Source organism: Dermacentor variabilis, chromosome 8 (genome assembly GCF_050947875.1).
Source record: "Dermacentor variabilis isolate Ectoservices chromosome 8, ASM5094787v1, whole genome shotgun sequence".
Taxonomy (NCBI): domain Eukaryota; kingdom Metazoa; phylum Arthropoda; class Arachnida; order Ixodida; family Ixodidae; genus Dermacentor; species Dermacentor variabilis.
In genome coordinates, this window is record NC_134575.1 from 27,777,612 (window position 1) to 27,799,580 (window position 21,969).

At 45.5% G+C, this 21,969-nt stretch overlaps 1 protein-coding gene across 1 annotated transcript; it reads right to left on the reverse strand.

Moving 5' to 3' along the window:
• Window positions 1-1,661: 1,661 nt before the first annotated feature.
• On the reverse strand, window positions 1,662-16,978 carry LOC142591338 (uncharacterized). Its single transcript, XM_075703664.1, has 6 exons — window positions 16,877-16,978; window positions 9,770-9,973; window positions 5,323-5,393; window positions 3,702-3,797; window positions 2,347-2,394; window positions 1,662-1,721 (listed from the first exon to the last, which is right to left on the reverse strand). The coding sequence occupies exons 2-6, from the start codon at window positions 9,966-9,968 to the stop codon at window positions 1,662-1,664; spliced, it is 474 nt and encodes a 157-aa protein (XP_075559779.1). The 5' UTR covers window positions 9,969-9,973; window positions 16,877-16,978.
• Window positions 16,979-21,969: the final 4,991 nt, after the last annotated feature.

The window sequence follows — 21,969 nt, forward strand, 5'->3', positions numbered from 1 at the left end:
CACTATCAATCAGGTGATAGAGTAGAACTTGTTGCTGGGCGAGTTGGTTGGGATCTAATGAATACATTGTTGCACCAAAAAAGGAAAACAAAGATTTGCGAAGGAAGAGTATGAAACAATAGATTGAACACTGATCTGTCGTTTCGTACTTTTCCTTCCCAAGTCCTTATTTTCCTTTTTTTGCCGCAACAATGTATTCATTAGGTGATAGAGAAATGTGCGGAATATAACCAACCCTTATATATAGCTTTCATTGATTACGAAAAAGCGTTTGATTCAGTCGAATCCTCAGAAGTCATGGAGGCATTACGGAATCAGGGTTTAGATGAGCCGTATGTAAAAATACTGAAAGATATCTATAGCGGCCCCACAGCCACCGTAGTCCTCCATAAAGAAAGCAACAAAATCCCAATAAAGAAAGGAGTCAGGCAGGGAGATCCGATCTCTCCAATGCTATTCACAGCGTGTTTACAGGAGGTATTCCGAGACCTGGATTGGGAAGAATTGGGGATAACATTTAATGGAGAATACCTTAGTAACTTGCGGTTCGCTGAAGATATTGCCTTGGTTAGTAACTCAGCAGACCAATTACAATGCATACTCACTGACCTGGAGAGGTAAAGCAGAAGGGTGGGTCTAAAAATTAATCTGCAGAAAACTAATGATTAAGAGTCTCGGAAGAGAACAGCAATTTACAATAGGCAGCGAGGCACTGGAAGTCGTAAGGGAATACATCTACTTAGGGCAGGTAGTGACGGCGGATCCGGATCATGAGACGGAAATAATGAGAAGAATAAGAATGGGCTGGGGTGCGTTTGGCAGGCATTCTCAGATCATGAACAGCAGGTTGCCATTATCCCTCAAGAGAAAAGTGTATAACCGCTGTCTTACCAGTACTCACCTACGGGGCAGAAACCTGGAGGCTTACGGAAAGGGTTCTACTTAAATTGAGGATGACGTATCGAGCTATGGAAGGAAATATGGTGGGTGTAACGTTAAGGGATAAGAAGAGAGCAGATCGGGTGAGGGAACAAACGCGAGCTAACGACACCTTAGTTGAAATCAAGAAAAAGAAATGGGCATGGGAGGGCATGCTATGAGGAGGGAAGATAACCGATGGTCATTAAGGGTTACGGACTGGTCTGCTACCCTACACTAGGAATATGAAAAAGGGGAATAGAAAAAGCAAAATAGGGAGAGAGTGAGCACTGGGTGCGCGTGGGATGATGCACAGGGAGCCACGCGGGATTCGAATGGACATTTAACTTCCATGAATAGGTAGTTAGTCCCATCGCACACGTCGGCGACGGTTCCCTTAGAGTAAGGGAAGCTAATCTCGAAGGCCGTGCTTTCACATACTGGCCATGCTGTAAGCGATCGCTGATGCGGGTAAAGAATCATGGCGAATTTCTCGTTGCAGATACATAATAATTCCAGTTAGGAAAGCACACTTTGAGGTGGAGATTTATGGCGCTCCGAGCGTTTTACTTGCAAAGAGACGTTCCCGGTTGAACTTTTTGGCGGCACCCAATGGTACGCCCAATTACGACGGTGACAATGAAGGTTTCTAATTGTGTATGGTTTGAAACGGCATTTAGCTATAGGTACTTTTCTGGTGCGGGGCAGTTTGAATGGTATTAACTAGGTGCACGTCAGCGATCTCAGGGGGCTCGCAATTGTGCCGAAGCCTTCCTGCGCATCTTCTCACAACCCACGAAGAGCTCCGAGACGTCAAATCCAATGAAGGAAAAATTCGTCAGAGACACTTAAAGACTGCCTACGTGCGAGTGTACGAAAGCATTATACCGTCTGTTGACCTCGGAACGTCATAAACGCGCTCATCTTATGCACTCGAGGCGTGGCGCCACCTCCTCCCCATTGGCTTACAGCCGTCACGTGCACAATGATGAACGCACCAATCAAACCAGGTGGAACCGCGGAGCCGCCGTGACGTGGTGGAAGCGTGCTCGTTTCGCATCTCGGAGGCCCGGATTTGATTCCCGCCCAAACTATATTATGCCAAATTTTCTCTTCAAAGCCACTGATCTATTTTATTGACGGGAACTTCGCTGAGGAATTCGACGTTAATCCGATAGTTTTTTTTTACTTGTTTTTATTTTATGCGCCATCTGCCATTTTTCGCGCTATCTTTAACGTACGTCGACAACGATTGTTTTTCGCGTAATGGGGCATATATAATGCTTTGGCTTCGAAAAGGATGAATGGCCGAGTTATCCAGTCAGTTGACACAAGCGTTGCGGTAGGTTTCGCAGGCGAGCATAAGTAGGTGGACTAGCATGAACCGAAACGAGAATGTAGTATAAGTAGAATATGCGGATTACTTACGCTTCGTCCAGATAGATTGTGTTTTACGCAATACTTGAAGATATGCACCTAGGAAATGAAATTGTAAGAAAGGGGCAGGCGCAAAATAGAAATATAACCGTCAATAGGTTTCAGAATCAAGAATAATTATTCACATAGCCAAGCGTCTGTTTGGGTTAAAAAAGCTTAATTGTCACCGCGCCTCTCATTTGCACTATCTAGAAAGCCCGAAAGAGGAAATCCCCGTCCGGAATCTAGCGTTCAGGTAATGATTCATCTTCCTTAAGGCGAAGCTAGGTCCCCCTGGCGAAGACAAAATACATCTTGTCAAAACGTTAGCCTTGTCGAAATGTTGGAACATTCGTCTTAGTCAGGATGGAGACAGATTCCTCTAACGCAGGCGTCACGTCTTCGAAACGTTGCCTCCTAACTGAGGCCAACAGTTCGGCAAGGAGACAGGGCAGGATATAGTGCAGGTCATTTGTCGCTGTACTTGAATCAGGCACCTCGGTGATACTTTGGTTGACGTCACGACCAACTTCGCCAATCACAGTCCATTATTCTGGAGAAATTCAAGCGGCTTGTGGTGAGTGTGACCTGTTAACCGGTGATATTTTTCGTATCCAAGGGGTGCATAACTATATTGTCTCGCTGATAACTTAAGTCGTCTGAAAAAGCGCTTTAACTTTCAGTTGCTGTCAGAAAGTTTTGGACGGGCAGACACAAGCAGCCTGCACGCCCAAGATCCCCAAAATCTGCTTGAGTTTTTCTAAGAGCCAAGCGGGATTGCTTACGCAGGGGAAACGAAAGCCACTTGCGACCACTAATCTACGAGTCACCGAAACAGCATATTTTGGAATTCTCATGTTACATGACGTGCGCAATTGCATTGTGTTACCACCTGTTGCCGTAATACAGAATGCTATTTCCTTTTTTATCCGTGCTGTGCTTCGCATGAGAGCTCCATCACAATCTTGAAGGCTGGTGCCCACTCCTGCGTAATTCTACCGCTTAAATGCGTAGCGATCTAGTATTTCTTACTTTTGGATATTTGTTTTGGGGCGAGGGGCATTAAACGTTTAGGCCGTAGAGAGAGTACTTGTCAGCCTCAAAGCGGCCTGGCTAATTCATTACGACAGCTCTTATGCAAGCAAGTTTCGCCTTCATTTTGCGGGCGGTGTGTTTCATGACATCGTGACGCAGAAGATGATCACGTGGGAGCAGATTATTGCAACGTTTTGGAACTCGGTCTGCCTAGCTCGGTCTTCTATTATGCTGCTAGGCGGCGCCATTCTCCCCAGATGTGCCCTCATTTAGAGATATGCAGAGAACTAAAAAAAAAATAATACAAGTAAGCTGCGCCAGCTCCAACTTACGGACTCTCTTTCGGTGCAGTAGATATTATCCGGCGTTGCAACGGCTCTTACGGTCAAGCAGCTAAAGAGACCCCTGGTAAAACGGCGAGTTCTCATCTGGCCAGGTGGCAGGACAGTGAGAACGAAAAAGCAAGTATATGAGAGTTCAATGTTTCGTCTCAGTATACGTGGCTTTCTTGCTCAATTCTTAGTGCTATATGTACAAAGTCAATCATGTGGCTGTTTTAAACTTTAACGTCCGATATTCGGGGAAATCTAAACTGACGTTCCCTAATTTGGCATTTCGAACGTTAAATTAGTGTGCACAAAATATAGATATCTGAAATGAGGGACACCCACTTATTTGACAAGAACGCGGAAAATCGACAATGGATCTTTGTTTTTCTGCGACTATATACTGTTTCAGTGTTATAGTTAAAAAGTGAGATTGACACTAAAATGATATTATTTACTGACCAAGCTTCACAGCAGCGGCGTTTATTAGAAGACGCACCATAATCGCTAGTTTATTTATTTTATTTTATTTATTTACAGAAACTGCAGGCCCTTCTCGGGCCCATGCAGGAGTGGATACTAAGAATACAAACAAGAGAAGTAAATTTAAACTAATTACTTGACATAATTGCAAAGATATAATACATACAAAAGTGAGAAAAAAAATATGGCAATACACTGGACATAGATGACAAATGAATACGCGAACAAGGCAATATTATCAACTCAGTGTGTACACCACTTGGACTCGAATTTCAACAAAAGTTGACATTACTAATACATTCAACAAATGATTCCAGCGAAGCGGAGTTCACTGCCTCCTCAGATAACGTATTCCAATAATAAATTGCGCGAGGAAACAAAGAGAACTTGTGAACATTGATGTGGCTGACTGGCTGCCTAATAGTTTTACTGCGGTGCATTCGCTCTGATCGTTTGAAATGATCCTGAAGATATCGTTCCCGTGGTAGCTTAAAGTTCTCATGATAAAGTTGGCAAATAAATGTTAATCTAGATATTATTATGAAGCACTTAATTTTCATCCCAACGTTTTGCTAAAGACTAAATGCCTTGAACTGTTTTAAAGAACTGCGATCCTAAAGTGTGCGGTGAAATGCATTGTAACAGTTTCCAGTGACAGTAACAGGTTTCCGTAATGCATATTAACCCGCTGTTGAAAGCATCAACTGAAACAGCCGTTCATTTCGCAACAGATGTTAAATACTTCTCTCTCGTAAATATATAATGTCAGTTCACAATGTTTACCGTGAAAGGACGGACATTGTGTCCTGGCGCACTTGATTTCTGCATCAACAACTTGCCACCATAGAGTTAATAATTTAGAAACGTTCATGAGTAATTTTGTCTCTAACTGACCTCTATCACGCGAAATTTGAGGCCCCACGTTGCAATACGGCACTGTCTAGCTGGTAACAGCCTAACAAACTCCTCTCCGAGAATTTCTTAGGACTTTTCTTCAAGATTTCGTCCTAGTAATTTTAACGTGAAACTGTAATGCTCACGAGGCATGTTTTCGGGTGTATTCTAGTGCACCAAATATTGGGACTTCAATTTCACCCGACTCGGTGATGATTACTGAGAGTGATAGAGACCTTGTTGTACGTACCTCGCGCGTGACGAGTTGAAATTGCCGCAAAGACATCATGGGTTTCATGCAGTGGTGCAACGCTTTAGTGACTGCACAAAAAGAAGTAAAACAGAAAGAGAAGGCCGACATGTTATAGTTTTTAACAGGTGCAGAAGCTTCAGAACATAACTGAACAGATAAGATTGAAAACGTCGATATCTCAGATGCACAAGAACAGTGAGCCAACAAAAAAAGCCTCAGCTTAGAGCCAGCGCTTCGACAACAACGACAGCGATCGGTGACAAGCTGTGCCCTTGGAGTAACGCTCCATTACAGAGATATGGATTCACAAGATGACTAGTGCCAATCACCTGACTAAATGACTAGCCAGCAGGTAGATTGGACATGTTTTGAACAGGTTACAACGAATTACAACTAGGGTCGCCAACTCTGCCGCTCAGAAAGAGGAGGAGGAGGAGGAGGAGGAGGAGGAGGAGGAGGAAAAAACTTTATTCTTGTCCTGTACAAGGTGTTGCCACCCGCCTGGCTAGTCCCATGTTGGGACCGGGAGGTCAAGCCTCCTAGCCCTATCACGGGCGTACTGGACAGCCAGGACTTGAGGGATATGATCTGGAGATCTTATCATTCCTAAAAACCGATTCCGGGAAATGCCAGGGCCGAGCGACCCACACTCCCAGAGCATATGTTCAAGCGTGCATATCTCCTTTCTGCATGCTTTGCATATAATATTCATGTCTGCAATGTCATACCATTCCTTTATTTGTGCAGGTGAATAATAAGACTCTGTTTGTAATTGCCTAAGTGTAACTGCTTGTGCTCTGTTTAGTCTATAGTGAGGGGGTGGAAACTCCCTCCTTCCCATGTAGTAATGTTTTGTAATTTCATTGTATGTAATGAGGGTATCTCTCTGTAAGTTCTCCAATCCAGCAGAATCAAAACCATATGTAGAAGCGGCCCGGTCTGTAAGGTCGCGGGCGACGCTGTTGGCCGATTCATTTGGATTGACAGGAATACCATCAAGTGAACCAAGGTGCGCCGGGAACCAATAAATGAAACGCGTAACATTTGTTTGCCTTTTGTTAATTATTTTCGCAGCCTGTGGGGCAATTTTTCCCTTATTGAAAGCTCTAATAGCTGTTTTCGAGTCTCTATAAATTTCTGTAAATCTATCGTCTGTTAGTGCCAATGCAATGGCAACTTGTTCAGCGACTTCAGGTTTGCTATTGTAGACCGTGGCGCAGTTGGTGCAATTGCCCTGATGATCCACTACTGCCGCCGCGAACTTAGTTCGATCGTTGTAAGCAGCCGAATCAACAAAGCAGGCTCCTCTGCCCCCTTTATCCATTTTCTTGATTAACGCCCTGGCTCGCGCAACTCTCCTGTTGATGTTATGTTTTGGGTGCATATTCCTGGGTAGCGGTGCGACAATTATGTTGTCTGCGAATTCTTGATTAACTTCAGTGTACTGTGCTGGATCCGTAATCGGGTTGATCATAATCTTGTCCAGGATTGATCTTCCCGTGCTGGTTGTAGATAGTCTCGCTATTTGTGATGTTTCTTGAGCCTCCGCGATCTCCATGGTCGTGTTCTGTATTCCTAACTTGAGCAATTTTGCAGTGCTGGTTCGAATTGGGAGCCCCAATGCGCTTTTAACAACTTTCTTGATCGCTGAGTCAAGCTTCTTGAGTTGAACCTGCGTCCAGTTGTACATGGCAGCGGCGTATGAAATATGACAGAGCACGAAAGAGTTGATTAACCTGATGAGGTTATCTTCTTTCATGCCCTTGTGTCTTCCTGCCAGGCGTCTGATCATCCTGCACGCGTTATCCGTTTTAAGGGTGATTTTCTTGACCTCCGTATGGTTTCCACCGTTTGCGTCAATGAAAAAGCCTAGTACCCTGATCACGTTGACTCTGGCTATATTGGCACCATTTTCTGTATGTAGGTGTATATTGCTTTCCGATAGAGGTTTCCAGCCCTTAGGCCTGCCCCCTTTTTCACGTCTATAAAGTAGCAACTCCGATTTATGTGGGGAGCACCTGAGTCCAGTGGGTCTCAGGTATTCTTCCACCGTCTTGATCGCTTCAGTCAGTGCGTCCTGTATCTGCCCTTCACTGCCACCAGCACACCATACAGTGAGATCATCAGCATAAATGGTATGGTCAATGCCCTTAATGTTGCCCAGCTTTCTGGACAGACCAATCATGCACAGGTTGAAAAGGACGGGAGAGATCACCGATCCTTGGGGGGTTCCTCGATCTCCGAGCTGAACCACTTCCGAGTTTGTGTCTCCGACCTTTATCATCGCCGTGCGTGCTTCAAGAAAGGATTGGATGTATTTAAACATCCTCAACCCGAGTCCAATGTCTTCTATTGTTTTGAGGATGTACTCATGCTTGATGCTGTCGAACGCTTTTTCCAAGTCTAATCCCAGTATGGCCTTAGTATTTCTAGAATATCCGTCGAGTATGTGGTGTTTAATTTGCTTCATGGCATCCTGCGTGGAAAGTGCGGACCTAAAACCCAGCATGTTGTGGGTGTATATATTATTATCCTCTAAGTGGTCCTTTAGCCTGTTAAGGATTGCGTGTTCAGCGACCTTCCCCACGCATGATGTAAGTGATATTGGCCTTAAGTTGTCCAAGCTTGGAGGTTTACCCGGTTTCGGTATTAGGATAACTTGTGAAGTTTTCCATTCTTCTGGCACTTCGCCTGAGATCCATGCTTCATTGATGAAGTCTGTCAGCGAGTCAATTGACGGCTCATCGAGATTGCTAAGTGATCTGTTTGTTACTCCATCAGGACCGGGGGCTGACTTTCGATTTAGTTCACTTAACACCCTCCGGATTTCGGATGTGCTGAAGGGTTGGTCGAGTTCAGGTTGAGCGGCTCCCCTGTATTCTGATTGAAGTGGCTGGTCCTGCTCATTTCTAACTGGTAGGTATTTGTCAATTAGATGCTCAGAAAGAAGCCGGGTGTAGAAGAGGGGCTTCCTGCCTGCAGCATTGCATACCGTGATCATTTTCGATGAAGGAAGTTTTTTGTCACGACGCAGGCAGAAGGACACTTTGACTTTAGGCTGCGCCACAGCATGTTTGACACGCGCATTTGACTCGGTCAGCTGTTCGCAAGCTACTCCACAATGACAGATACTATCTCCCCTGGAGCGCCGTGAACGCGGGCCACAATTAGTCACTTCAATATTAACGACTTCTTCCAATTTCCAAAAGGCACGGCGCATGTTCCACGACCGCCGTCATCGTTAGCATACAAGGCCCTGAGTAGCACTGGATAACACTCACAGTTGCTTAGCTTCCAGTACGTGCAAGGAAATAATCGATAAAGCGGATGGACAGATGACTGTCGCGAAGGCTGAGTAGGACTATCTAGTAGACCTGCAATACCAGAGGCCGTAGATTTCGCAAGCTTCAATGTAGCACCGCTCCTGCGAAAGATGGCGCACTAGTGCTTAAGGGGGCTGAAGAAGAGCAACTGCGGTAAGAAGGGCACACGTCTTCTTTGTTATCGTGACGCACCAGCTTAGCCGTGTAATGACCAACTAAGAAAGTGAGGACAGAGAGGGAAAGAGAGGTAAGAACAGAGAGGAAAGGGCACGGAATTTAGCGAGATGAGACTTTTCGGATGGCATCCTGCACCGTATGCTCGGGGTTGAGAAATACTTCAATCTCCACCTGTTTATAAAAAAAAAGAGAAAAGCTCACAATGGCATTCTCTCCGAGGTCGCTTCGAATCCAAGTATGGCGAAAAAGCACTCGGAACTATTCTGGAATTATGGCGCCGGCAAGTTAGTGCCATTGAACGTGATGAGATTGGTCTGTGTAGGGAGAACATCGCACGAGTCATGCGAAGGCTGTGGGTTCAGCTGCCATCGGCAGCAAGAGCTATCATTCTTCCATTTCTGCTAGCTCGATTCGTACATTTGTTACCATAAAAATTAAGCCCTTCAATTCTCTTCGTTTGTTTCGCTTCCTCTTTCACTTAAAGAGACACTGAAAAAAATATTAGGTCGATCTAGGTCGACAGTTTATTTGTGTAGAAGCCTGTCACCCTTTTCTGTGCGCCAATATATCATTCTGTTGGGTAGAAAATTGCCGCCGGATTTCCCATTCCTGCTGAATTTCAACCGTCCGTCGCCAAAACGAAAGAATTGACGTAATCTCCCCGTGACCTCGGTCTATGCCATTGAGAATCAGCCAGCGCTGACGTCAGATTATGGGTACCATAGTAGACAACAGATGGCGTCACTCCGATTTTTCATTTGCCACTTTCTCGCTTACAAAAGCTGCGTTATAGCTACGAATGATGAATTTGTCCCAGCAAAAGCCTAAACATTCAATCGAGCTCGACTTAATATTTTCCTGTAGTGTAGTGAAGGCTGACTGTAGTTTAACAGTCAGCCAGACCCTCCTCGGTCACGTGGCTATCTCGTTGGCAATACACTCACACCACGGGCATTCCATGGGAACTGGAATGTCCCCAGAGGAGTGGTGTCTCGGTGACCGCCCTCCGCGTGACATTCTCGGTTCGTGGCGATGTCGGTACCAATCGCGTTCGCCTCGAGGAAGTGCTGTCCCGAGCAGAAGCAGGAGTAAAACGAGGCATGACGAAATGCTCGACGGGAATCTCATGGCATCGACGGCCATATGATCTGCGCAGAAAAAAGAGTACATGGAGAAAAGAAAGTTAGAATCGAGCATGGAGGAAGGTAAAAGACAAAAAAAGCGCAGTTTTACCCGAAAGGCGAAGCATTGCTTGCGATAGCAAAACACAGCTATGCGAAGGTCAGTCGGTTTATGAGCTGCATAAACTGCTGTAAACTTTCGCTTACAAATTAAATCAACGAGCAAGATGTCAAGCGCGCATAGGCAAACACGAACGCTTCTCAATTGATGACCGTGGGCACTCACTGCCGGAACACTGGCGTGAGGAAAAGCGGCAGCAGCGGCGAGCGAATTCCCTTTCGGGCTGCCTCTCACTTCAATGCGAACTAGGTGCTCGAGAGCAAAGCGCACGCGAAGCCATCAGCTACCTCGGGTTGCCTGGCCTTCGAACTCATCGTAGATTGCCATCAAAATAGGGCGCTGGCAGCCGTGCTCAGCCGCCGCAGCCGGAGTAGAAGAGTAGAGAGGCATACACCTGCCCCCTCCCCCGTCATAACGCACATATGTTGCCGCTCGACCCCCCTCCTCTTTGCGTGCGTGGGAAGACGGCGCGCACTCTCCAGGCCTTCGTCCCTCGCAAGCGCGAGAAGTCACCGCCGCATCAAGCTACCATGTTCGGCTCAACCTCGCAAGCTTTCGCGCGAATCAATAGCATACGGCGCGCGGCTTCGATGTTGTCACACTTGGACTTTAAACGAAACACCACGGCGACGAGGACGACGATGGAATTTCACTTGAAATGTCCATATAATTTAATTAACCTTCTGTAAGACGAAGACAGCCCAAGCATCGCTGCGGCCGCATGGCGCCTGGAGTGAGAAAGACAAAGACAAGAGGATCGGTGTTGAGACCATCATCATAACCATCCTCATCATCAGTGGTGTTGCTGCCTTCCTCGTGTAGGCGCTTGGCTGGAACTGCTCGGCTACTCTCTGCGCTGGACCGACGTGACTGGACTTCCCGCTAATCGTCAATAAACTCCGAAGCATTTGCCGGAGGTGCCCTGGAACTCCGGAGCCGCACTTTTCCGGCCACTACCGCCAACACCATGAAAGACGATGCCGGTGAGCGACCCAGTTAGTGAAGTTGACCAGTCACGTGCGGTGCCGCTCGTCACCGAGACCCAACTGTGTTCAGTGGCGCCGCTGATACTGACGTCAACGACTAGTTTTCGTCGTACGAACGCGTGGGCAACCACAACAAATGGATCAATCCGACAAACCTCAACAGCGTCAATTTTTATCTCACAGATGACGCCTACCTCTGGTTCCGAAACCGCAAGGCAACCATTGCGACGTGGAAGTACTTTAAGGCTGCCTTCGCGGAGGTACTTGACCGTCCGGCCGTGCGAAAGGTTCGCGCCGAACAAGGCCTTCGCCATCGAGCGCAACAGCCGGGTTTGAATTTGACTAGTTATATCGAGGGCGACATATATCTTTGAAACCGAGTGAGCCGAACGATGACTGAGGAAAATACGATTAAGCAAATACTCAAGGGCATTGACGTCGGCACTTTCGAAACGCTCCTAGGCTAAGAATCCTACCACCGTCGCAGCCGAAGACGCCTACTATAGCAAAGCTTGGTCGAATCACACCCCGCAACGAGCGCTCGCCCGCCAAGCTGTTCCTCACGTGTCCTCACTATTCAGCTTGGCGACTGCTCCCGGCCAGGCTGAGGGCGGGTCTCTGCTACCTTATATCAAAGCCTTCGCTCGTGAAGAGGTGGCCCGCCAGCTCTCCCTCACACCCAGGAGCCTGTCCAACTTTAGTCCGCTGCCGCGCAGCAGGCCATGCGCGAGCAGGTTGCAGAGGCTTACTCGCCAGTCCACCAGCACGCTCACATTGCCGCCCCGGTGACGTACGCGAACGTCAAGTCGCGTCCTAGACCCAGCCCTCCTCGATGTGCTTCAACCGTCCCGTCTGTACTTCCGGCCGCAAGGTCCATGGTCCAGGCGGAACAGTCGGCCGATATTCATCGCGTGCGGTCTCGCATGACATGTGGCGCACTTTTGTCGCCATCGCCTGCCGCGTCCGGACGTCGCCGTTGATCCACACGCCCCTGCAGCCCACCAGGATGCCGATCCGAGCCCGTCGCCGAACTTCTGGTACGCTCCTCAGCAACTCCAGCAGCCGTCGTTCATACCCAGGTGGTGTCGCCACCAGTTTAAATTTAGTTTTTGCGTCTTTTCCTACTTACGAAGATTCTTCTCAAGGTAAGAGAAGCTTTCTCAGAGACTCTTCTCAAGGTGAGAGAAGAAGGTAAGAGAATGATCCAATTTTGGGGAGAAAAAAAAATTGTTATTCCAGTAATAAAGTAGAGTTACACACTCAATAATCTGGTATGATATTCACATTTACAGGCTATTAAAACTCCCACTCTTCCATCTACTCGCTAAATTTGGCGGCTTATCCGATAGCATGAAACTCGTACTCTTCTGGGATCCACGCGTCTAAACGAAGAACATCTTTCCTGTCTAACCTAATTTTATTAAAACATTCTAAGAAAAGAAAGAAAGGACACTGCTCTAAAAGAATTGTAGAATCATTTCGCGCACGTTGTAATTGATAAAATATTACATATACCACAGTTTTGTGCCTTCGGTAATATAATGTATTGCGCAATGTGCCTAAGAGACTTTCGCTATACCCATGGTGCGCGGCCTAGAATGTCTCGCAAACGTTTATCTTCGCTTGTTCTATGTGGTAAAACACGGCACACACTTCACCTAACCTGAGACAAACGTACAGCCAAACCGCCCATTATAAAAAATACTAAATAAATTTGAGAGTTGTCTGTATACTAATGCGTAAGCATTCTTTGGCTCGGCTGCTACTTCGGTTTTGCTTGCTTATTTAGCTAGCTTATGCAAGGCTACCCATCGCTGCCAATCATCTACTAATACACACTGTTGTAACGATTGCGTGTTTTGACTTCCTTAATGTCTTTTTTTTCTTACGATCTTGCCGCGGGGGCGATGACAGAAACAGTTTACTTTTTCTTTTTTTTTTCTAACGTTACCAATCATTCACCATTACGTTATTATAACAATTACATGTTTTGACTTGCGTTGGACTGGCATCGTTGATGATGCTGAGTTCGTGGTCGGAAGCACATGGCGCAGGTTTCCAAGTGTGCATTTATGTTGCACATACAAGGCAGATACACGACAGATTTTTGCTGAGGTACTCGCCACGGATGCTTGCGCGTTAAAGCAAAGCTGCAGTCCGCATTTCACACCACCCAAATCTTGCTCTCCATCACTTTGTTTCTAAGAGGTGTTGGTAAAATCGCGTAGACCAGGCATGTTCACACACACCTACACATCATCCAATGACTCATTCACGGCGTGTAAAGGTTTTCTTTTCCAGATGTTTTAAAAGCACGTCTCCTGCTATCTTCACCGACGCTTTAGTGGTCCCTCTGCGCATGCGTCGTACATCATTGCGCTTTGTCTATAAAAGGACACATGCAGCGAATTTCCCTTCAAGGAACATTAAAAGAGAAACACACAAAAGTCGTATTCTTTCTAAACGTCTTTTTTTTTCGTCAAATTCGCGGTATAGGTTGATTATCAGAAGAGAAAATGAAGATCGAAACTGTACTTTTAGAAATAAATTTAGTAACGAAACGAAGCAGCTGTACGTATGTATGATGACGTCACGAAATTAAAAAAGTACTTGTCATGTTTGGGCTGTTGTGACTAGGTGAGAGTTCTCTGAGCTCAGTGACTTCTATTTATCGATTTTTTTTAGAAAAGACTGTAGTCCACGTTTACTGATTAAAAAAGAATGAACGACGCTTAAGCTTGAAACGCCGATAGCATTTCTCTGGCTACATCTCATGCTTCGCGGCGACGGCAGCTAATGTAACCATGACGTTTACCGGGAAACCCTGGCGGCGAACGCTGTGCACGAAGGGCGAGCTTTGTGGTAGAAACGCGGGGTCTTGCGTTTGGCCATCCCGGGGGTTGTGCACAGCCACGCCAAAAAAGAATACACTATTTTCAGGTTTTGTCATTGTTTTGCACTTTTAATATTTAAATCTCAGAGGACCTAACATAAAAGGCATGTGCTGTGAATGTTTTGTTTGATGACATAAGTTTGCGGGCTGCCATTGTCAAAATTCCGAAGAATGATTTTGCCAAGAATATGAGACAAGGTGTGAGCAGCCTTAAGCGTTAGAATGGCGTGGTAATATAACCCGCACATACCGCACGTCATATAGCAAGGCGTGGCATATATATATATGGCCTTAATATAAGCGGAAATTTTCGCTCGCGGAAAACTTCGCCGACGTAGAAGTCGACATCGGATTTTCTGGGACACGGGGCCCTTAACGCTATCGCGTTAAAATGAACTTTGTGCAAGCAGACGCGATCAAAATCCATGACGTCATCACAAGCAGATTAAGGAACACCAAGGTGGTGTCACCATCAGTCCAAATTTAATTTTTGCGTCTTTTCCGGCCCCTCAAGACTCTTCTCAGGGTAAGGGATGCTTTTTGATATCTTACAAGCGTAATTCAGCAATACAGCTGAAACTATTTTAGTCTCTCTCTCTTCAAGCGTATTCGCGGAAACATCTGTGAAGTGCTTAATCGTTTCTGGTACGTAAGACGCATGCACAAAGGGGATAAAAGCGAGAGTTTCACGAAGCGATGAGTGCCCGTACGTAAGCTGCACGTGTCACACAGATGTGGTCTGGCTACAGCAAATAACTATACATACTGCATGATTTATTTACTTAACTATTCCTGTATTTATTAATTCGAAATCATTATATGGTCCCATGAGGCAGAAAAGTGGGCGTAATCGCGCGATGGACCACGGCGCAAAGAGTGAGAACACGTCAAAACAATGATCGGATTGACGTCAAATTTCTCATGAAAGTTAACGCAAACACAGAAAATAATGGCTTTGGAAAGAAAATTTGGTACATTTGGGTTTCGGTAGGTACCGAACCCGGACCTCCTGTGAGGGAGACGAGCACGCTTCTCCGACGCCATGGTGGCTCCACAGTTATCGATGACTAAAGATGGGTCTATCGTGTGCGTGACTGCACATGTCTCTAACGTCGCAGCCAGATGGGTGCAACGTTAAAGTAGATTAAGGTGGATGAAGGATGGTACAAATGAGAGCAAGGTGAATTAAGGTGGATTAAGGTTGGTACAAATGAGAGCAAGGTGGATTAAGGTGGATTAAGGTTGGTAAAAAATGAGAGAAAGGTGAATTAAAGTAGATTAAGGTTGGTACAAATCAGAACATGGATTAAGGTAGACTAAGGTAGAGTTTTGAAGGACACGTGACAATATATGACGTCCCGTATTATGGACGTAACGAATCGAGAAGTCATAGTGCTTTCGCACTCAAATAGCGTAAGGATACTTAAGCGACTTTCAATTATTTTATTTATTTATTTATTGTGAAGTGAAAATGTTGGCAACAAGTACGGTGTGTTGCAGGCTTTAAATAAGGTAAAATTTTAGGCTAATGAATGCTGGCTAGAGGTGAGCTGAGACATTTCAACTATTTAGCAGCTCGCATCCAAACGTGGGTCAGGCACTTGAAACTAAAAAAAAAATTACAGAAATATGAGTCTCATTTTCTTATTTGCTGACGTAGAGGTTGTAGGAAAGAGGTTTTTCGCGAACATTTCACTAAAACTTTACAGATACTAGTAGTTCACTTCTGCAACATCTCACAACAAACCTGAGAGATCATCAAAACCAAATAGATACGCAAAGACGAAATCGCGCATGAGGAACCTACAAAACTGAAGAGAATATAGAATATATTGACACAAAAAAAACAACTAAAAGACTCATGCAGATCCAACGCACTTCGTGGAATCTACACGAAGTGAAGCTTAAATGAAGCAGATAATTAAATGTTTTACAGCTAACGGCGATGCATACAATCTGGTGACGGCAGGTGTATGCACTGAAAAGTAGGACACCTATCTAGCAACATTTAGGGTTTCTGTACGTACCTCTTATGCCGCAATGGGACACACCCATTTTGGAGCATAGGCCAAGAACAGGCACATCCCCCTGGTCCCATACTGAGCGGCTTCGGGAAATGCCATTAACACTTTCTTTCAAAAGATCGGCTTGCTTTAGAAGCGTCTGTGACCGCAGGTGATGTCTTAATGTTTTATGGTAGGATTGGTATCTAGTTGGACATACCCATTCGGAAGGATTGGACAGAAAATCTAGTGGCACATAGTGGGTGACTAAATCAAATAAAGAATACATTAAATAAGTAAATTTCCATCATATTGAACTCACCATTTCTATAACTTCTTGGTGTGATTTAAAGATGTCTGTGAACTGACGTTATATGTGCAGGTGTTATGTAGGAAGTCATTTTTTTACGCTAAACGGGGCTGAACGTACCTTTATGTAAGCTTTGCATTTATATATATATATATATATATATATATATATATATATATATATATATATATATATATATATATATATATATTCAGCAGGACAGCCAAATTCTGGGAGGGTTTCGCAAAGAAAGATTCGCTTTCATATACAGAACGCTAAAAGCTTGATGTATACGTATAATTCGATGAAATGTCATTATGTCTTCTGCTGATGCGTCGGGGCCAACACATTTCTCAGGAACGTCTCGAATTTCACCGCTACGCTATCATTCTCTTTCCAGACAAGTTTTACTCAGTAAGAGGGACAATTCTGGAAATATACGTTCCACTTGATTGGAAAGACATTGCGAATGCATAGGACGATCCTGTACAAATATCTCTCTGTATTTGTCCCTCAGTTTATTTTTGAAACCGGTGATATCTAGATACAATGGACAGATCACTGCTGCGGGACAACGCGGCAATACGCGAATTCCATTCTCTATAACAACGAATTACCTTTTCAGCAAGGAAGCTTCCCAAAGTTGAGCGGGGAGTTGTAGTAGACCGCTACAATATGGCGGCCTCATCTTTGTTAGATTATCCAATTTCCCTGGCCAGTGCTGTACTTCAATAGCTTCTCTCTCATCTTTTTTTCTTCTACGAGTTGATTGTTAAAGCATCTCGCAACGTTTTTAAGTCTTAACAAACGCAAGGAAAAATATGTGGTTGAAGGGTGCCGAGGAGTCTTTGTTCAACGCGCCCATTTCCGCGTTTAAAAAGCAAGGCGTTTTTGAGAACACTTGTTGGCTCAATATCTTTGTTATGTCCCTTCTTATTTGTTTTTTAAGAAAAGGAAGCTTTCAGGGGAGTTGAGCTTGCTAGAATATTTTTTCTTTTCTTACCGACAAAAAGCACATGCAGATGCTAGCCCTGTAGCCTTGCGACGAACGCGCATCGTATGATGAAACCCATAAATGCCAAAAGTTCTATTTTTTCCTTTCAAATGGTTTATGGGCGCCTTTTGGGTATAGCTTTACGAAATTCAGTAACACCAAGCCCAGACGCAGCTATCACGCACAACACAAGGAATACTTGCAACGCACAGCAGTGAGATCTAGATAGAGCTAACAAATGCTGGAGCGCGCGATCCTGAGATCGCAAAATTCGAATTATGTAAAAGTAACTGTCGACGTAGAGTGACTTACGTTAAGGGTTGAACGTATCGCGACGGTACAGTGCTATCGCGCGCGGTTCTTGCAGCAGCTTACCGTAGTGTGCGAGTACTCGCAGCCGTCAGGGTTGACTATGCGTCACTCGTAGGTGGACACCAGCCTTCGGATGTCTCCTTCCTCCCCGTATACTGCGTCTCCAGCTGCAGTTAGCGACGCATAATGCAGAAAAAGAAAGTTATTGGTCCCGCGCACTGTGATAATAATAATCATCATCATCATCAGCCTGGTTACGCCCAATGCAGGGCAAAGGCCTCTCCCATACTTCTCCAACAACCCCGGTCATGTACTAATTGTGGCCATGCCGTCCCTGCAAACTTCTTAATCTCATCCGCCCACCTAACTTTCTGCCGCCCCCTGCTACGCTTCCCTTCCCTAGGGATCCAGTCCGTAACCCTTAATGACCATCGGTTATCTTCCCTCCTCATTACATGTCCTGCCCATGCCCATTTCTTTTTCTTGATTTCAACTAAGATGTCATTAACTCGCGTTTGTTCCCTCACCCAATCTGCTCTTTTCTTATCCCTTAACGTTACACCTATCATTCTTCTTTCCATAGCTCGTTGTGTCGTCCTCAATTTGAGTAGAACCCTTTTCGTAAGCCTCCAGATTTCTGCCCCGTAGGTGAGTAATAGGTTGACACTTAGCGTGTTTGACGTTGGTGCTTTTGAATGATAAATCAGCGGACCTTATATCTAATATATTACGTTAATACCGTCCCTACAGGCGCGAATTATGAAGGGCTGTCAATGAATGTGTCAAATTTACACAAATTCATTTCAAGGCTCTTGACACTATGCACTGCCTAAAAGACTAGATGGTAGAATGATTCTTCTTGCATTTATTTTTACGAGTCATCGTAATTAGAGAGTAATTAATCGTACACTTATTGTGCAGTCAATATTGCTCCATCTTAAGTAAAACACGTAGAGACAACCACGTAGGCGCCTACGTGGTTGTCTCGTGTCTCCTTCCTCCGTCCGTTGTTTTATTTGGCGCCTTCGTTGTAATCATGCATAACCAACTCGCCCACCAGCATGTGCTCACTGCGAAGGGGGCAGTGTTCGCCGAGTGCTGATAGCTCTTTGTGCGCTGTGTTCTCGCCGCTTAGTTCATGTTGAAGCGAGATGCAGCACGAAGGGTGAATTCGCTCGCTGCTGCTGCCGCGCTTTCTCAATCCAGCGTTTTGACAGCGAGTGTGTGCGGTCATCGAGTGAGATGTGCTCATGGTTGATTGTGTGCGCGTGACACCGTGCTTGCCAATTTAGTTAGTAAGCGAAAGTTTACAAGATACTACGGCCGATAAAACTACTCTCCTTACTCCGTACAGCTGCCTACTAATTGGCTATAGCAATCGACATATCTCCTTCCGGGCGAAACTGCGACGGTCTCTTTGCTTTAGGCCTCTCAGAGACGTTCAGTTTGCGCTCAGAGACACCGAAACAGAGACATTGAAACAGAAATCGTTGTTGATCTCTGCCTGGTCACGGAGTTTCGCACACCAATTGCTAAACGAAACTGACGGCCATGATGTATGCGGGAGCGTCACGCATGGTGGTTCAGCCAGCGTGTAAATTATCAGTAATACACGGATTTGCTGATTAAACTTTGTCCATCGTCCGAAAATACTCGGTCCGAAAGCCTCCCTTTAAAACATCAGCTGCTGTTGGAAATTTACTGCCTACTTGCCTGTTCTTATAGACCGTGCCAATGTTTCAATTTGTTGTGCTGAAAAAAATTGTGTTCTTTATGGCAACTTTCGTGGTCCGTAGGTGGCGCAGCAGTTAGTAGACATTCACGTTGTTCACCAAGTTTACTGTGTCCAGGATTAGAAGCATAGCATCAAGGGTGAGCTTTTCACAAGTGGTGTGGCAATATCCCTGAGCTTTCGTTGGTGGTTCGTCTGATAACGATCTCACGCGGGTTGCCCGTGTCGCGGAATGTCCCTCGCTTACCACCGAGGCAATTTGAGCTTTGTGATGTATGACTGTACTGAGGGGATAGTTACGAAAGTACATGGACAAGTAGAGCTCTCTGTCTTGTCTATTCTTTGATCTTGCCCACGTACTTGTGATGCGAATATTCTCTTTGCAATAGTTTTTCACATGTGTAACTCAAGTATCTTTCCATAGACGCAACGAATAGAATGAAAAAATTAAGAGCATGTCAATCCTGCTGCGGGGCTCGGTGAAAGATATATAAAGGCAAATAATGATAATAATAATAATAATAATAATTTATTATTCTATTATTAAAAAGATTTCTCACCGTTTATTAACGAAATTGCGACATTCATTCAGAACTCTTCAACTTTGTTATATGCTGATGACGCGAAACTTTCAAAGGGGTAAAATATTTTAGTGATTGCGCCACTCTCCAGAAGGACATTGCAAATTTTGCGTCCTGGTGCACTGAAAACAAGCTGGTCCGAAATGCATCAAAAATGAAAGTTGTAAGCTTTACGCGGGAAACTAACAGGACTCTATTTCGCTATAGCGTTAAAGGTGTTCTCCGGCCAAGAGCTCAGGGAACCAAGTACCTCGCAGTGTACTTCGATAGCTCTCTGAGTTTCTCGCTCCTCCCTCCAGAGACGGGGCGGCGCGCACTTCGAAGTCTCGGCACAGTACGAGAGACTCCAAGCAACCCGGGTCATTTGTAACTTTATGTAAGAGCGTATGCCTTCCAGTTCTTGAGTATGCCTGCATAGAGTCACTGGAAAAAATTTCAGCGTACCGCATTCGTTTTCCCCTCGCAGCCGACGCGTTCATTGGTCCAACCGTACCACGTGACTTTGGGGTGCCACATACCTTCCAAGCACCGGGCGGGCCGGCTGAGTTAGAGCGTAGGCAGTGCAGGTTCCCTACGTTTTTTTGGGGTTCCGATTGTCGCTCTCGCGTTTGACTGCAAGGAAATCACGCCTGGCTGCTGCGCCTTCGGATGCAGCAACCGAACTGAGACTGGAAAGATGTTTTTTCTAGATTCCGACCGGAAAAAATGACCGAGAGCGTCGTTCTGCGTGGTTACACAGAATCGGCCGGGAGAACTTCATGCCTACAAAAAACACCCGCGTGTGCGAGGTATAAGTACACCTTGCTTGTGCTTTTCGGCACTGTTTTAGAAGATGTTTAAGCGAAGTGCGCGCGGTGTTAGCGATATGCTACGAAAGTAGGAGTTCATTGCAGGGATCGTTCGCGTCTTGCACGCTTGACGCGGGTACACGTGTACGCGTTTGCTGCTCAACACGCGCGGTTATTCCGTGCTCGTGGCACGCGAAGGCACACTTGTCACGCGAGAATTCCGCGTCCTCACGTGCACCAGGTACTCGCATGATTTATCCGTGCACGTGGAGCGCGCTCTCGCCTCGAGTCACTCGACCTATATGGCACTTGTTTTTCGCAGATCGTGACGATCGCAGACAATAAAAAACATGGTCAATACGAGGCCCATGATACTTCCCCTTTTCCACTTATCCTTTGCTCATTTATACATATGCATTTCGAGCTTGAAACCAATGGCCAGGTGATATTCACAACACATGCTGCAAATTTTGAGCTTGTATATACCGAGCACATGCAATGAACTGAAGTCAGCATACATATTATGTTGAAATGCTACGGTGCATACCCAAATAATGTTGTGCTTGACGCATAACAAGAAATACAAAACAACAGAACACCCAGTAGCTTTAGTTTCACTCTGTCACTGTGCATGTTACATAAACCGCTCTATTTTATACATCGCCTATGTGACTTGGAAAAAGAAGTGCTGCGTAACCAGCGGGCGTTTTTTTTTTACACAAGTAGCAAATCTTGGCAAATAAGTTGAGAAGATGGCCCGCTCATGAACGCACTAGACAGCCGCATTCATAAATCGCAATGTAGCAAACTCTCGCTCATTATTAGTGTACAGATGTACATATACGTTGCTGTAATCACGCAAATGGCTCATATTGGCCTTCCACAAGAGTCAGTGCGCAAGATGATCATCGAAGTTGGTTTTTACGCCTGCTGTGCACAGATCGTCTTACGATCACGGCCAAACACCGGTGCTCACACGGCAGTCGCAGTGCGTCGTGCGTATACGGCGGACGAAGTCGCCCGGCATAATCGAGAACGCGCGGTATCCGTTTACAAGCTATATTAAATGTATACGATTAAGCTTGTGAAATTATACAATGAACGCACGTGCTTGTGACACTGTCAGGTGTTCCGTTCTGCTTGGAAACATTCAATAGAAGCCGACGGCGGTCCACGATGTTCATGCCCAAAAGCGCAAGCTTGCCTCGTTCCGGCTCGAAGTGACGAAATGTACCCTTCGTAACTCGCTCCGCGGAAGGAAAAAAAAAACCGCGCGCATAAGCTCCCGATAGCAGCGCTAAGC

Excerpts from the sequence above, each read along its gene's own strand:
- LOC142591338 (XM_075703664.1), bottom strand. The coding sequence starts at position 9,968 with ATGGCCGTCGATGCCATGAGATTCCCGTCGAGCATTTCGTCATGCCTC. Across the intron at positions 3,798-5,322 it reads TTCAACTCGTCACGCGCGAG|ATGAGAACTCGCCGTTTTAC; the intron begins GTACGTACAACA and ends CCACCTGGCCAG. Across the intron at positions 1,722-2,346 it reads ACAATCTATCTGGACGAAGC|CTCTTCGTGGGTTGTGAGAA; the intron begins GTAAGTAATCCG and ends GACGTCTCGGAG.